The sequence below is a fragment of the Drosophila innubila genome, assembly GCF_004354385.1.
Source record: "Drosophila innubila isolate TH190305 chromosome 2L unlocalized genomic scaffold, UK_Dinn_1.0 4_B_2L, whole genome shotgun sequence".
Classification (NCBI taxonomy): domain Eukaryota; kingdom Metazoa; phylum Arthropoda; class Insecta; order Diptera; family Drosophilidae; genus Drosophila; species Drosophila innubila.
In genome coordinates, this window is record NW_022995372.1 from 7,307,098 (window position 1) to 7,321,069 (window position 13,972).

Below are 13,972 nucleotides of genomic sequence, written 5' to 3' on the forward strand. Positions count from 1 at the left end.
CGCACAAAACCCAAAGCCAAGTAAACAGCATTTCTGTTGTTTTTTGTGTTATAGTCAACCTCCTGCTTCTTCCCCTCCACACCCTCTCTCTCTCTCTCTCTCTATCACAAGCGACAACGTCTAACGAAAAATGTCGAGGCAATGAAATGGTATAAAAAAAAGGAGGACGCACAAACTGTTGGTCGATAAGGTTGTCCAAATCAAAACATTGAGACCGAAGTCCTATGTCTGGAAAGAAAGACGGCGGGACATAAAGGCAGCTTGTCAGGCAAACAAGCGAACGAGGACTTAAGGATAATGCCACGTTTGAGTTTGCTCAATTTTATATACCCCATAAAAAAACGTTCAAAGGGTATGTCAAGCTAAGCAGCTCACAATACCAGCGCTAAGCGACAACATTAGACAGTCGAATGCTGATTTGTAGTTACAAATTTATTACATTTTAATATACGAACTTTATTACAGGATATCCCTAAGTTGATCATAATTCTGCAAAAGCACACTGCTTTGTTTTCTTCCTTATTTATTGGTTGGTTGGCAAGTCATACAGTGGGTTAAAGTTGAGCCTTCGGCTTAGACTTGAGTCTTGCCTCAAATTTTAGAATTATTTTTTAAGATTTATGCCCCTTTTAAAGAGCAAGGAAACGGGGGGAAACAGCTGTGATGTAGGGCATGCAAAGTAGACAGCTGCGTGAGGAGTGACACAGAAAGGATAAGCTACAGCTACAACAGTCGCTGATATACAGTACAATATTTGATGTAAAATTCAAATGCTACTCTTAAATTTAATACTGAATAAAGTCCCACTGACAAAGTTCAAAATTGATTGACAGTTGGTCCAAAAAAATGGGAGCAATCGAACTGATTTTTTTTTAAAAAGAGGGTAAGGTAAGGTGTGGAATGCTAAAGTGAGATTGTTTTGATTTGAAAATAAAATAAGTGAAAATTGGATTGAATTGAAAAGAACTTTGAAGAAATCACTCAAGATAAGGGTCTGTATTTATTTTCTTTCAAAAAGATAATAAAGTTAGTCGACAGTTTAAATCGTAGTTCAACTTATTAAAGAATAAGAGTTGAAATTGCTAAAGATGTGTGGTGTTGCCACCGCTCAGAAAATATTATTTGCATAAGGCAGCATTGATTTGACACTTTTTCTGCCAGTTTTTAATGGAAACATTTCATGAGAACTTAAAGATAAAACTTATCTCAACTTTATATTCACGTTAACTAAGCTCCTAAGCAGCCCATAAATTATGCAACTCAAAGCTGAGAAACTTAATCTTAATTTAAATTAAATTTCAGAGTAGAAACTTGAGTTCATCAAAGTTTAATAATTTGTAAGTAACCAACACAAAAGTTAATGGAATTACTTTAAAAAAAGTGTTATAAACAATAATTATTTTAAGATGAAATAAAATTTATTATTAAAAAAAATAAAATGAAATACAATTTTAAAGTCGATTTAGCTTTATAAATAACATTTGGCTCAAGGGCAAAAATTTAAATAACCGAATTGTGTAGAAGGACAAAATCTGCGAATATTCGTTTGGCCAACAAATTGAATATATTCATAGTTTTCGTTGCTATTTTGGTAAAAACTGGTGATTTGGTCTGCAGAAGAAACCCGCAATTATGTGAGGAGACCCACAAATAATGCATGGCTCATTTGCAGCTGCACCTGAAGGCCTATTAAAATCAACGAGTTTTCTTCTTTGGCTCTTTTGCTGAAAATCTAAATATGTCAAGCTATGTGCAGCAACATTTCAAGTGAAATGAATTGAAATTAAATGATATAATGATACCACAAGTCCCGAGGAGCAACAAACTGGTCGAGCAAGCAGTTGGCACATTTGATTTGCGTCAACATCGCTCGGTTGTTTGCTTGTTGTCGGTGTCGGTGTCGTTGTCGTTGTCGTTTTTGTTGCCCGGATATGTATGCGAGCCAAAAGAGGAAACCATCAAAGGGGGGTTGGGTAAATAGGGAAACAGGGGGTTGGGAGGACACTGGGCAGTCATGTAAAAGTGATGCACAGCAGTGTCTACTCTTTGCCGCTGCCTCTGTTTGTCATGCTCTTTCTGTTTGTGTGTTCTGTCTCTGCATGCGAAATAATTATTAATAATAAAAATAATGTGCCGTGAAATGTTGTTGTTGCTTTTGATGTTGATGTTGCTGTTGCTGTGGCTGCTGTTGTCGTTGTCCTCGTTGATGCACTTCCGCTGGCTGCAATGACAGGCGTAGGTAATTAACCAAACACCAGGGGGTCTTGGACAATGCTTGATACTCGTTCGGGCCAACTGCAACAATTGAGCCAAAGTCAGTCAGCCAAAGTGGCCATTTGGGGACAACGCGAAGCGCACAAAATTGAGTACTTTGCTCCAAAGTGTTGTATGCACTATCAAAAATGGGAAAACTAGAGTATTGCAAGGGATATGCAACGAGCTTAGGGAATGTGTAAAAAAGGGTTTTGAAAGTATACCTAGACTTTAATGAGGGAGTTTTTAATGAGCACAGCGCAGCACAAGATAATAATTAAACAAATCATTAATTAATAATTAAAATTCTATACAGACTAATAGATTCTATCGAATTGTATTCATAGGTTTTACTTTATCGTTTTTTAATATAAACAACACTACAATATTTAAAATCAAATGCAAATTGTAGAAAAATTATATTAAAATTACTTGAAGGGGACTAAACAGAATTCAATAATTTGTTTATTACTTTAAAATACTATGACCTTTTATACCTGTAACTTAAAAATTAAGTAAAAAAGGTATATTGTGTTCGTTGAAATATATCTAACAGGGAAAAGGAGGCATCTCCGACCCTATAAAGTATATATATATACTTGATCAGCATCAACAGCCGAGTCGATATAGCCATGTCCGTATGTCCGTCCATATAAGCACCTAGATCCCAGAGACCATAAGAGATAGAGCAACCAAATTTGGGACATAGATTGTCTATACACCCCACGCAGGTCAAGTCGGTATTAAATTTTTGACACGCCCCCTTCCGCCCCTACAATTTGCGAAATTCCACCACACCCACAGTTTTTAAGATAACGTTATCTATTAATATTGTCTATTATTTTACTTAACCGAATCAAGATCGGACAAGTAGATCGGCAGTAATAGCTATCCAATGTTATTAATAATTAATTTAATACAAGCACTCTAAAGTATGCAGTAATTTTTAGTAGATAGTTATTTCTATAAAGCACTGTTATATATATTGAAATAAGTAAAGAGTATTCTATGGTCGGGATCTCGACTATAGCCTTTCCGACTGGTTTAATAATAAATCTATGTTTCCCCTTTAAATAAGGCATCATTATTATTTGGAAAACTTTAGAAAATATGTATTTGTAACTTATAGATAATTTATAAAATGTATAATAAAGTTTTAACTATTTTCAAAATTATATTAATAAACCTATGCATATAATTGTAGGTAGCAGTGACTATTAAAATCTTTTTAGTTGGGAATTGTAGAATTCCAAGTTATACACACTTTAAATAATGAATCAAAATTAAGGCTTTACGTTCGCAAAAAATCATTGCATTCCATAAATAGCCGCAAGATTATTAATAAAGTTTCTCTAAAGAATTTCCCCACTGCAAATCTTCCTTTTTTAATTTTCTTATTCTTCTGGCTTCTTTCTACTTAAAGTTTTTTGTTATAACATTTTTTCTGTTATGAAAAGTGTATAAGTGCTGCGTTGCCTTAATATTAATTTTCTTATCTTATTTTTCTATTATTTTGTTTGCCTTTTGTTGTTTGTCTTCTCTTCTTTTTCTTTTGCTTGTCTTTCTATTGTTGCTTTGGTTTGCTCTTACTTTATTTTTTCAGTGCGCTAATTATGACATTTTTCTCTAGAGCAATTACTGCCAAATGCTTGAGAGCACATTCGACTTTAAGTAGCCGCCCCCAGAAATCGAGGCAGTAGGGGCACCACCTCATTTAACATTTAACATTAAATGCAATTTTTGCTTGAAATTTAATTCAATGCTTATTTTTAAACGCGATTTGTAAAATTACATTTTGATTTCTTGGCTTTTGTATTAATTGTTGTCGCTGATGAACGACTATGTAGCTATGTATACATATGAATTTTTGTATATTGTTGCTTTTTATATAACTTTTATTTATGTTTGAAAACTTGGCACAGTTTCCCAGCCAAATTGCAGCATGACGCAATTGACACACAGCGACGAGCGCTTTGAATTTATTTTTTCTCTATTTTTTCGCTCATTTTCAATTTTTATCGTTTTTGTTGTTGTTGTTGTCTTCTGTTGAGATTTTTGTTTAAATTGTTGGCAAGCAAATTGCAAACTAAATGTGCACCAACAAATTATATGTGAGGATGCTCAGCTCATTATTTTGCAGTTATTTAAAGGCATTTTAATTACTTGCAAATGAATAGCGCAATATTGCGTATACGACGCGTTATCCATCGCATTTAACAAAATAGTTCTAAAAAAAACTGAAAATTACTCATTGTTAAGCAAATGTCGTAAATATCTTTTTGGACCACATTCTTCCTGCCGATCATCATTATGAATGTCATCATGTTTAACATATTATAGAATATCACAACAATTAATAATAATAATAAATTACTAAATTTAAATATTATTTCATTTTATAGCTCCCCAATTCTTGACTTTTATTAAAAACAATTCACAAATTGATTCGAAAAACATGCAAAGTCCTATAACTGTATACAAAAATCGACCTTAAAAATGCGCTGTGGCACTTGGCATATGCTATGAGTGGTCAAGGCAAGGACTATTATTGAATATTTTATTCTGATTCACACAGACGCGCACAAACAAAGACAGTAGCTAAAAGTGAGCCAAAAATTACAAGCTCGGCGGAAAATTATGGCGCAAAGATTTTCAATAAACGCCCAGCGCCAAATAAAAAAAGCGAATTGTCGAGTGCGAGACACACTTGAGGACTGGAAAGAGAGAGAGAAGAAGAGGAGGGAAAAAGAGATATAGCTGCTGGGAGGAAAACGCCACTTCAGATACGGCACGCAAATTTGTTGCCAACTTTTGTGGGAAAAAGCAATGCTTTAACTGTTTGTTAGTGTATGTATAAGTGTCTTTGTGTAAGTTGTGTGTGAGTGTGTGTTTTTCTGTGTATTTGTGGCGAACTAATTTACTGCTGTCGCCTCGCTTTGCGCCATTTGTCGTACACATTATTACATATTTAAATTTACCCAATTATTTTTTATGTTTTTCAAAAGAGCAAGGCTTCAAAAATAAATTCAAACTAACTACTTCCCTCTCCCTCAAGATATATTTTTTAAATATATTTTCTATATTCTAAATTTTACTAAGATTGGAACCATTAATTCCTATTGAAAAGTTTGTTGACATTTGCCGCAATATTTTTGTATTTTGAACACTAACTTTATTATAGTCTGTCTAAGCCACTTAAACTTTGTCTATGAATAATAAATGCATTTCTTATGTGCCATTTGATTTGTCTTTATGCATGCTCAATTTTCATTGTCATTTGTATATTTTTGTTATTTGATTGAACCATGTTTAATGCACTTAAATGAACTCTATTTCAGCAGTAATAATGCAACAAAATCGACCACAAAATCCTTTAACAAGTGGCATTTTAATCCCCTAAAATGTAAAAAATCTTTTTATCTAAAATGCTTTAAAATAAATTCAATGTACAGAAAAACATTGACAGGATATAAATAATAGATTAAATGAATTTATTGTTGGAAATGCGAGTGCAAAAGTTAATTATGCGCAAATTGAAACCAAATGTTTTCGATCAAACAAATGGGCAACATGTCGAAAAATTTGCACAAATGAATTGAAATTGTAAATCAAGCCAAAAACTGAAACACGACGCGCATTTACGGCTCTCAAATTCGGCATTGAAAATACAACAAGAGCTGTAGACAAGAAGCGACACGCTTCATTTAATGACCAAGTGTCCATATGCAAACATATACAAATGAGGATAGTTGACAGTGATCGACTAGCCGATTACCTATAGATATGTTCAGAAAATTGATAGTCAATAAATGGCATTCCTAATTTTCTCTTTTTTAATTGCATTTGGTGCTGAGTATAAACTCTGTGTGTATACCCATTTTTTAATATAGGGTAATGTTAAGCATTTAGAAATATAAGTTTTCAAGCCGAAAACAAAAGAATTTCAAGTGCTTCCAGATCAAAAATGGGCAACAATAAATTATTTATAAAAATTAATCAGAATTCTTTAGCGGCAAATAAATGGAATTTTTTAGAGATATAATTTTTGTATATACGTGGTATGGCCGGCTTAACCTCAGGCAGGTCGCGTCCGTTACTCCTTTCCCGTCTTACCTACGTTCTGAAAAAAATTCAATTAAATTTGCCTTAAATACAAGTCTAGTGCATATTTTGTATCTGTTTGTTTCACGCCTTCTTAAGTGCCACGTTTCGTATGAGTAATGAGCAATCGAGCAATAAGTAATGATCTATGCCGGCTGACAAAACCAATAAAAATGGAGCAGGCAGGTTGCCACTTGCCTTGCCCCGTTTGCTATCAAAGAATAATGCTCCATAAACATCTCGCATCTCTCCCCTCTCTTCTCGTCCTCCCTCAACTCGTCTCGTGCTATTTTTTTCAATGGCAGCTGATTCAGCGCTAAAATGCGGAGGGAGACGCTGTAGACGCGGCTCGCCAGACGCAAATGCAAAAGCAAACGCAAAAGCAGACGCCGCGACGACGACGACAAAAAGAAAACAAAAAAAAATTAAAGAAAAGAAAAAAGTAAAAGAGAAAACATTGCCAAAATAGCAAAGTAATTGCGAATCGTTAAACTCATGCAGGCGTATAACTGCTAGAACAGCTACCCCAAAGGCACAGCCGAGTACCATGTGTGTTTGCGAGGGACGGTTAAACTGTTTGGAAAGTACATTTAACAATTTCATCAATATTTGTTACCATTCACAAAATATAATTAAATTTAAAAATTAATTAGAGCTCGTAGATTAAGACACAAGAGGTTTAAACTTGGGTTTAAATATTAATTTATTGCATTTAATTTTATTTCAAATGGTTTCTCTATCTCTTATAGTCTTTGAGATCTAGGACAGACCGAATGTCTATAGTATATCGACTCGGCTGTTGATGCTGATCCAGAATATATATACTTTATATGGTCGGAGATGCCCCCTTCTCCCTTTTACATAATTTTTAAAGTAACGGGTATAGATATTAGGATATTTACACTGAAAAAAAAGGCCACTTCTAAAATCAAGAACATTCATCTTAAATATTTTATTCTTAAAATAAGATTATTTTAAGACCAAATTACTAAAACTAAGATTATTAATCTATAAAATCTTAAAATCTTAATATAAGAATTAAATATTAAATTGTTAGGAAAGTATAAATATGGACTATTTCGTATGGTTAGAAAAAGCGCTTCAGTTGGGAAGCAGTAGGCGCCGATTCGAATCCCACTCGTAACAAATTAAATTAATATTTAAAAAAAATTTTTGATTTTAATTTTTCGAACATTTATTCATAAAATAAGAACTTGTTCTTATTCAAAATGTTCTTAAAACCAAAATTTGTTCTCTTAATTTAAGAATTTTATGTCCTCAACGCATTTTTTTAAACCAAAAATCTTAGTTCTGAAACCAAAATCTTGATTTTAGAACTTTTTTTTATCAGTGTATGTTATAGTGAGCTGTCGATACTAAATCTACGTCATAAAATCATTTGATTTGCTTACATTTGATCAGTTTTAAACTTATATTCTAACAAAAACCTATTGATTAGCTCTCGCATATAGATATCTTTACTTTTAAATATGTATATTTGTGCGTGTGTGTGTTTGTGTGGAAGCCGTGTGAGTGCCTTGGCCCCTTGTTTGACGTTGACGCGTCAAGTTGCTGATGATGCCGACGATGATTAGCAAAGACACAGCCTGACACATTACGCATACGCACAGTTGCCAGCTCAAATCCTCTCTATGACGCCCTTCACTATCTCTTTGTTTCCTCTCTCTCTCTCTCTCTCTCTCTCTCTTTCTCGCTCGCACAGTCATTTTGTGCGAATTAATTGTCTAATTGACGGCAAGTGCACTTCAAGTTACTTAAATGTAATTGCACACAAGTGCAATTAAACAGCTTGACATGCAGCTGGCAACACTGACGCCAACAGGCTACCAGCACAATTGAAAAGAGGACAAAGCAAAAAATACCCAGGACATGGCAGTTCCTTTCACTCTCTACACCCTACACCCTTTACCCTACACCCTGCACATCTTTTTCGCTGCAGTTTGTCTTCATTCATTGAGCTGCAAAAGTCGTAAATTTTAAATGTTTTGTAGGTCATTGCTGCCATCGTCGCGACTATAAAAGAAAAATTTGTTCTAAACTTTTACCAACTGCACAAAAAAAAACCAACTATTCCCCGACCACCTCCCCTAAACTTTTACCAACTGCACCCAAAAAAAACCAACTATTCCCCGACCGCCTTCCGCCTCCCCAATTCAATGCACACACTTTGAAAAGGGAACAAAGCAAATATTTATGCGCTTCGCTGAACGGTCAGCAAAATGGCGCCAAAGTTCAAAGCTCAACGGGGTTCAAAGAACGTGAAGCGGCTACTCAGTGGCTGGACACGTTTCGAGATTCGTCTCGGATCGCCATCGGCAAGTTTCGGGTTTTCGTTGTTGATGGCATTTTGCTGCTGTTGCAATTTTATTGCAAATTGTTTGCAACCACTTTTCGTTTATTTCTTTTATTTTTGTGACCCTGCAATATGCAGAGCATGTCCACAAGCATTGCTGCTTACAACAACTACAACAATGACAGTGGCAACCACTTTTATTGGCTATAAAACAAAATGTTGCTGCAATGCAGCCTGGCAGCCAGCCTATAATAGACAAACAGACGGACGAACCGACCGATAGGACACGCACCACACTACGTAAGAGTCAATTGGTTTTGTAGGAAGGGAGAAAAAGCAACGTGGCTTACGTGACGTATACGTGATGTGTGCGAGTTAAGTTTATCGAACTTAAAACTATGAACACTGTTTATGCTCCTTTATCATCTTCTATCATTCATCATATTTATCAGCTGTCTGTTTACCCTTAAGAGTATAAGTAATTATTTATATTTCAAGCACATCAGCAGCTCATTCAAAATTCCAAATGCTATGCATGCCCCACAACCCTCGCTATATTATTGAAATGCATGGCATGCATATACCAAAAAAAAATACAGAGATTTACACACACACACAGACACATACACATACACATACAAGGAGAGAGTGGCAGCGACCTGGCAAAATTACAGACAAGTCGCAACAATGCAGGCGTCAAGAGTGTTTTGTTCTGTTTGTACTTATTGTTGTACGAATATACAAATATATATATAATAAAAAAATATGTATACATACACTAAAAAAATCTGCTATTCTTAAATTAGGTACGACCTTACTTGAATATATATCATTTAATTCTTACAATTTAAAGATTGCTGTAAATTTAAAAGTTGAAATTATTTATGAATCGACATTAAATTTTAAAAATACTGAATGATAATTCCTATGGCAGTTATCTGAAATAATAGTCAGATATTAACCATACATACGTACTTAGTCAGAATATATAAGACCATGGCAAATATAAAATCTGTGAGTCTCGTTAAGATACATCCATAAAAAAACCAAGGTATTTATACTAAACTAGTTGAAGATTTTTTGTAATTAAAATTTTTTTTTAAGAACAGAACTTAAAAATTAGGATATTTAACTTTCATTCATAGTATGGTTCGAATTTTTACAGATTTGAATTTAACCCAAAACGTACTTAAAATATTTCAGAAAAATCTCAATTTAAGATTGACAAAAATCTAATTTGATATGAGATTTCCTATTCAGTTTTGGAATACTTGATTGTGCCCCGTTAAAGTACGGAACTCTTTATTATTTTCTGAGTGTATATGCAAAGCACCATTCTAGCATTGCTGACAGCATTAACTACTTATACACACATATGTATGTATGTACATAATTTTTCTACGTACATATGTGTATTACAATTAATTTGGCACAACGCTTCTTTTTTATGTATTTTATGTCGCCATAGCGGCAATTGAGTAAATCCGTGGCAATTGGCAATTATACAAATTTCGTGCATAGACAATTGCAAGTGTTGGACGTAAATAGACTTTCAGCAGTGAGTGTACTAGGTTAGGGTTGACACAATTGTTGCCATGGGCTAAAAGAGCTAAAGAGCAAGCGATTTGAACGCTGATTGATGAACTGCTGGCCTCCAATGATCTGGCACTGACAGACAACAAATGATTCATATGCCGACAAAGTATGTAACAGCCATACACCGTACACTGCCGCCCAACTGACTAGATTCAAATCAAAACTTGTCTAGGAAATATCAAACTTTTGTTTTTCATAAATAATTGATTATTTGATACAACCAAATTCATTTCAGTTAAATCGGCCAGTTGTTTTAAGAGCTATGGTTATTTTACCACTTGAAGCTATGCAGTTGAGCAGCAGTGTAAATTCATAGAGTGTCAAAGGTTATGTGAACTTAAAGTGTGCAGCGTATTTACATTTGAGCTTTAAGTGCAGAGCTTTAAAGCGCACATAAATAACGGTGATAATGCTTACCGATAAGTGCTTATTTGGGCGAGCGAAAGAGACAACAGCAGCCATTTGGCAGCTCCATCAGCGTCGCGTCGTAAAACTATCAAGGCACATGTTGGCAGTGCGGAAATATTTATCACTCACCTACACAGACACACAGCACACACACACACACACAGCAATGAAGCCTGCAGGTGTCACAACAACATATCACACCAACACTGATGCGCACTCACACACGCACACACTTGTATGCAGCAGGAATCACCGTTGCGCACATTCCACAACAAATCCCGCTAAACAAAAAACCGCATAACTTCAAAAGATGCCGACGTCGTCGCCGTTTATTTGTATAAAATTAGTTTATGACGCGATGAAACAAAAGGCGCACAACCACAACACACACACTCACACACGCCTACTTACACTGAGAGTTTAGCTTGCCGTGTGTGCGGTTATAATACAGACATTTAAAAAGTGCTTTGTGCTCGTAAGTTTATTATTTTAATAATTCTTTATATCTTGGCGGCTCTTTGACGCACAACAAGAGGGCACAACAACAACAACCACTGCACCGTGTGGTCTGAACATGGCAACTATTTAGTTAGTCAGTAAATACAAATTTCAAATCAAATGCATACCATGCCCCAGCTATTTGTTTATAATTGTTTATAATTGTGCGTGTGTTATTAATTGCAAAAAATGGTGCCGAGTGTGGTCGTAATTATGTTTCAGCTGTTGTTGTGTTTTGATTTTCCCGTCCGTAATCTGCTAATTTAAACGGCACATGAGCGCCATCTGGCTTATGATAAGTAAACTGCATGCTTAACTAAAATGATCGATATGTAATGTTTCGATTACTTATAGTGAATAGCGCCAATATTAACTTTAAACTGTTCGTTTCTAAATAAATTGTATTACATTTTATTGTTATATACATATATCATACTAAGTTTTATCAATTGTAAAAAATTTTAACTGTTGGCTTTGATTATCTCGTCCGCAATCTGACAATTTAAGCTGCATATAAGTGCCATCCGGAGTCTGATAAGTGAACCAAAGGCATTCATTTAACATTAATCGAAATGTTTAGTTTCGCTTACGTTAAGTGCATGGCGCCACTGTTAAATTCAAACGCTAAGTATAATTTTATTATTGAATTTTATTTTAAATGTATATCGCAGTTTTAACCACTTCTGCCAATTAAATGCATAAGCGTGTTGTTTATCATAAATACAAGTAAACTTGGAACCCTTTAATTACTTAGTTAAATATGTGACAAGGCGCCACATCCTCAATTTCCTGGCCATCCAATGTTTTTATTTGGCACTCGCAGAGAAAGTGTACAATTTTCCGCTCCGCCTGAAGTCGCTGATCCTCACTCAGGCCATCGAGTAGCATTTGCACTTTGTTCAGGAGGCTATTGTTTGTCTGTGTGGATGTTGTGGCAGCTTGTTGTATGATTTGCAGGCAATCCTTGGATTGTTGCAACACCGTCTCCATATTGGTGATGACAGCACCAATTAGTTTTTCAGCATTTGACGTTGCATTCACATCATCATCAACACTTTCATTATAAGCCGACGAATCTACTGTACGATTTTCCCTATTCATGGCAATGTTTTCCATATTCAACAGGGGATCATTTGTGGTGGACATTGTTGTGGTTACATGCAATTGTTGTGGCTCCAGAGATTCGGCAGGTTGTATAAATTGTTGTGGCACTTGTTGCTCCTCCATTGACATATCCATTTGCACAAAATCAAAGCCTTCTTCTTGATCCGCTTCGGATATCACTTCAATATCATCCGGATCCTCATAATTCATCTCATCCTCCAGCTCATCGTTGTCATTATCCGTGCTATACGGATAATCCGCACCCCAAATATGCTCGCCAGCTTCAATACTTAGTCCTGTAACCGTGTTGACTGTATTCTCCGCCTGACACTGGCTGGATTTAGGTGGACGACCGCGTTTTTTTATATTCTCTATAATTAGTGGAACGCCCTTGCGAAAATGCCGTCCAAGAAATAGAAGATCATTTAAGTATCTCCAGGAAACGGGCGCGGATTGATTAATCTGATGATTGCGATACTCGCGAGCAAAACGATCGCGTAACTTCTTCCAGCGATTGTAGCACAGTTCCTCTAAGGAGAGAAGGATATTTTTTTAGACATTGATATAGGAAAATGGATCCATTCTCACCCGACACATTCAGGCTCTCTGAGATTGCGCGCCAGGCATCATTTTTTGCCGAGAGATTCTTGGAGTTGCGTATTTTATGCCTGTCATAGAGCACTGGATGTAGCTTGACCAGCTCTATGAGCTGTTGGCATAGTTCAATATCCTCCGCATCCTCCTCAAACTCCTCATCTTTTTGCTTCTTCTCCGGATCCTCCAAACGGGGACGTCGCGGTTTTCGATGCCTCGGCTCAAATTTCATATTATCGAGAGACTCGTGCTTGACGAGACCGTGCTTGTAATGATCCTTGAGGAAGAGCAGGCGTGGAAACATATCCCAATATGTGGGATTCTCTGGATTCTCTTGGAATCGACGAAACTCCTTCCCAAAGCGGTCGCGAATGCTTTTCCAGCGCGTTATGCACGCTCTTTCACTGGCCCCGAGTTTCTGTGAAATGGTCTTCCATGCTGCGTCCTTGTTCGCTGCATTCTTTGCACTGCGCGCACTGTCTTTGTCATAGAGTATTGGATAGTTTTCTATCAATTTGATTAATTCAGCGTCATTCATTTGTTTATTTTTTAGCATCAACAAAAGAAGTGCTTTCGTTCAGTTTTATTTAAGACCAGTCTCGGCCCAAAGGTTGCCACCCAGCCAAATTTTTCGATCTGGCAGGTCGGTACATTTAACTTAAAAAAATAGTTTATTATTGAAATGTTTATTAATTTTAAAGCAACATTTTTATTAATTTTTTACGAATTTTTGTCGAGTTTTTGGATTTAATTCAATTTAACTTCTCCTTCTGAGGCACAACAAACCCCAACACTCATTAAAAAAATGCACCTTTATTTTCGTTTAATTGTTCACTTTTTGCCAAATTATTCCTAAAAAAAAAAAAATTAACAAAATTTGTTTGATATTCGTTTTAAACATTTTAGATCAGGGCTGCAACGCGCAATTCGACAGTTTTCGATAGCTACAGGATAACCTAAACCTTCCGATATATTCACTCCTGTCTTGCTATGTATCGATGCTCTTGGAACGGACGCGTGTGGCCAATGCAAATTCAAAATGCAATAACTTTGAAATAAATAAATAATTTTAGGAACATTTAAATTTCAATATTAGATAAATTT

General features: G+C 35.5%; 1 protein-coding gene across 1 annotated transcript; it reads right to left on the minus strand.

The window, feature by feature from the left end:
* Window positions 1–11,801: 11,801 nt before the first annotated feature.
* LOC117779956 lies at window positions 11,802–13,484 on the minus strand. Its single transcript, XM_034616313.1, has 2 exons — window positions 12,863–13,484; window positions 11,802–12,804 (listed from the first exon to the last, which is right to left on the minus strand). The coding sequence occupies exons 1-2, from the start codon at window positions 13,422–13,424 to the stop codon at window positions 11,921–11,923; spliced, it is 1,446 nt and encodes a 481-aa protein (XP_034472204.1). The 5' UTR covers window positions 13,425–13,484; the 3' UTR covers window positions 11,802–11,920.
* Between the last annotated feature and the right edge of the window lie 488 nt (window positions 13,485–13,972).

Bases quoted from the DNA above. Each gene is read 5' to 3' on its own strand.
- LOC117779956 (XM_034616313.1), bottom strand. From the start codon at position 13,424: ATGCTAAAAAATAAACAAATGAATGACGCTGAATTAATCAAATTGATA. The intron at 12,805-12,862 runs GTGAGAATGGAT...TTCTCTCCTTAG, and splicing joins AGAGAGCCTGAATGTGTCGG to AGGAACTGTGCTACAATCGC.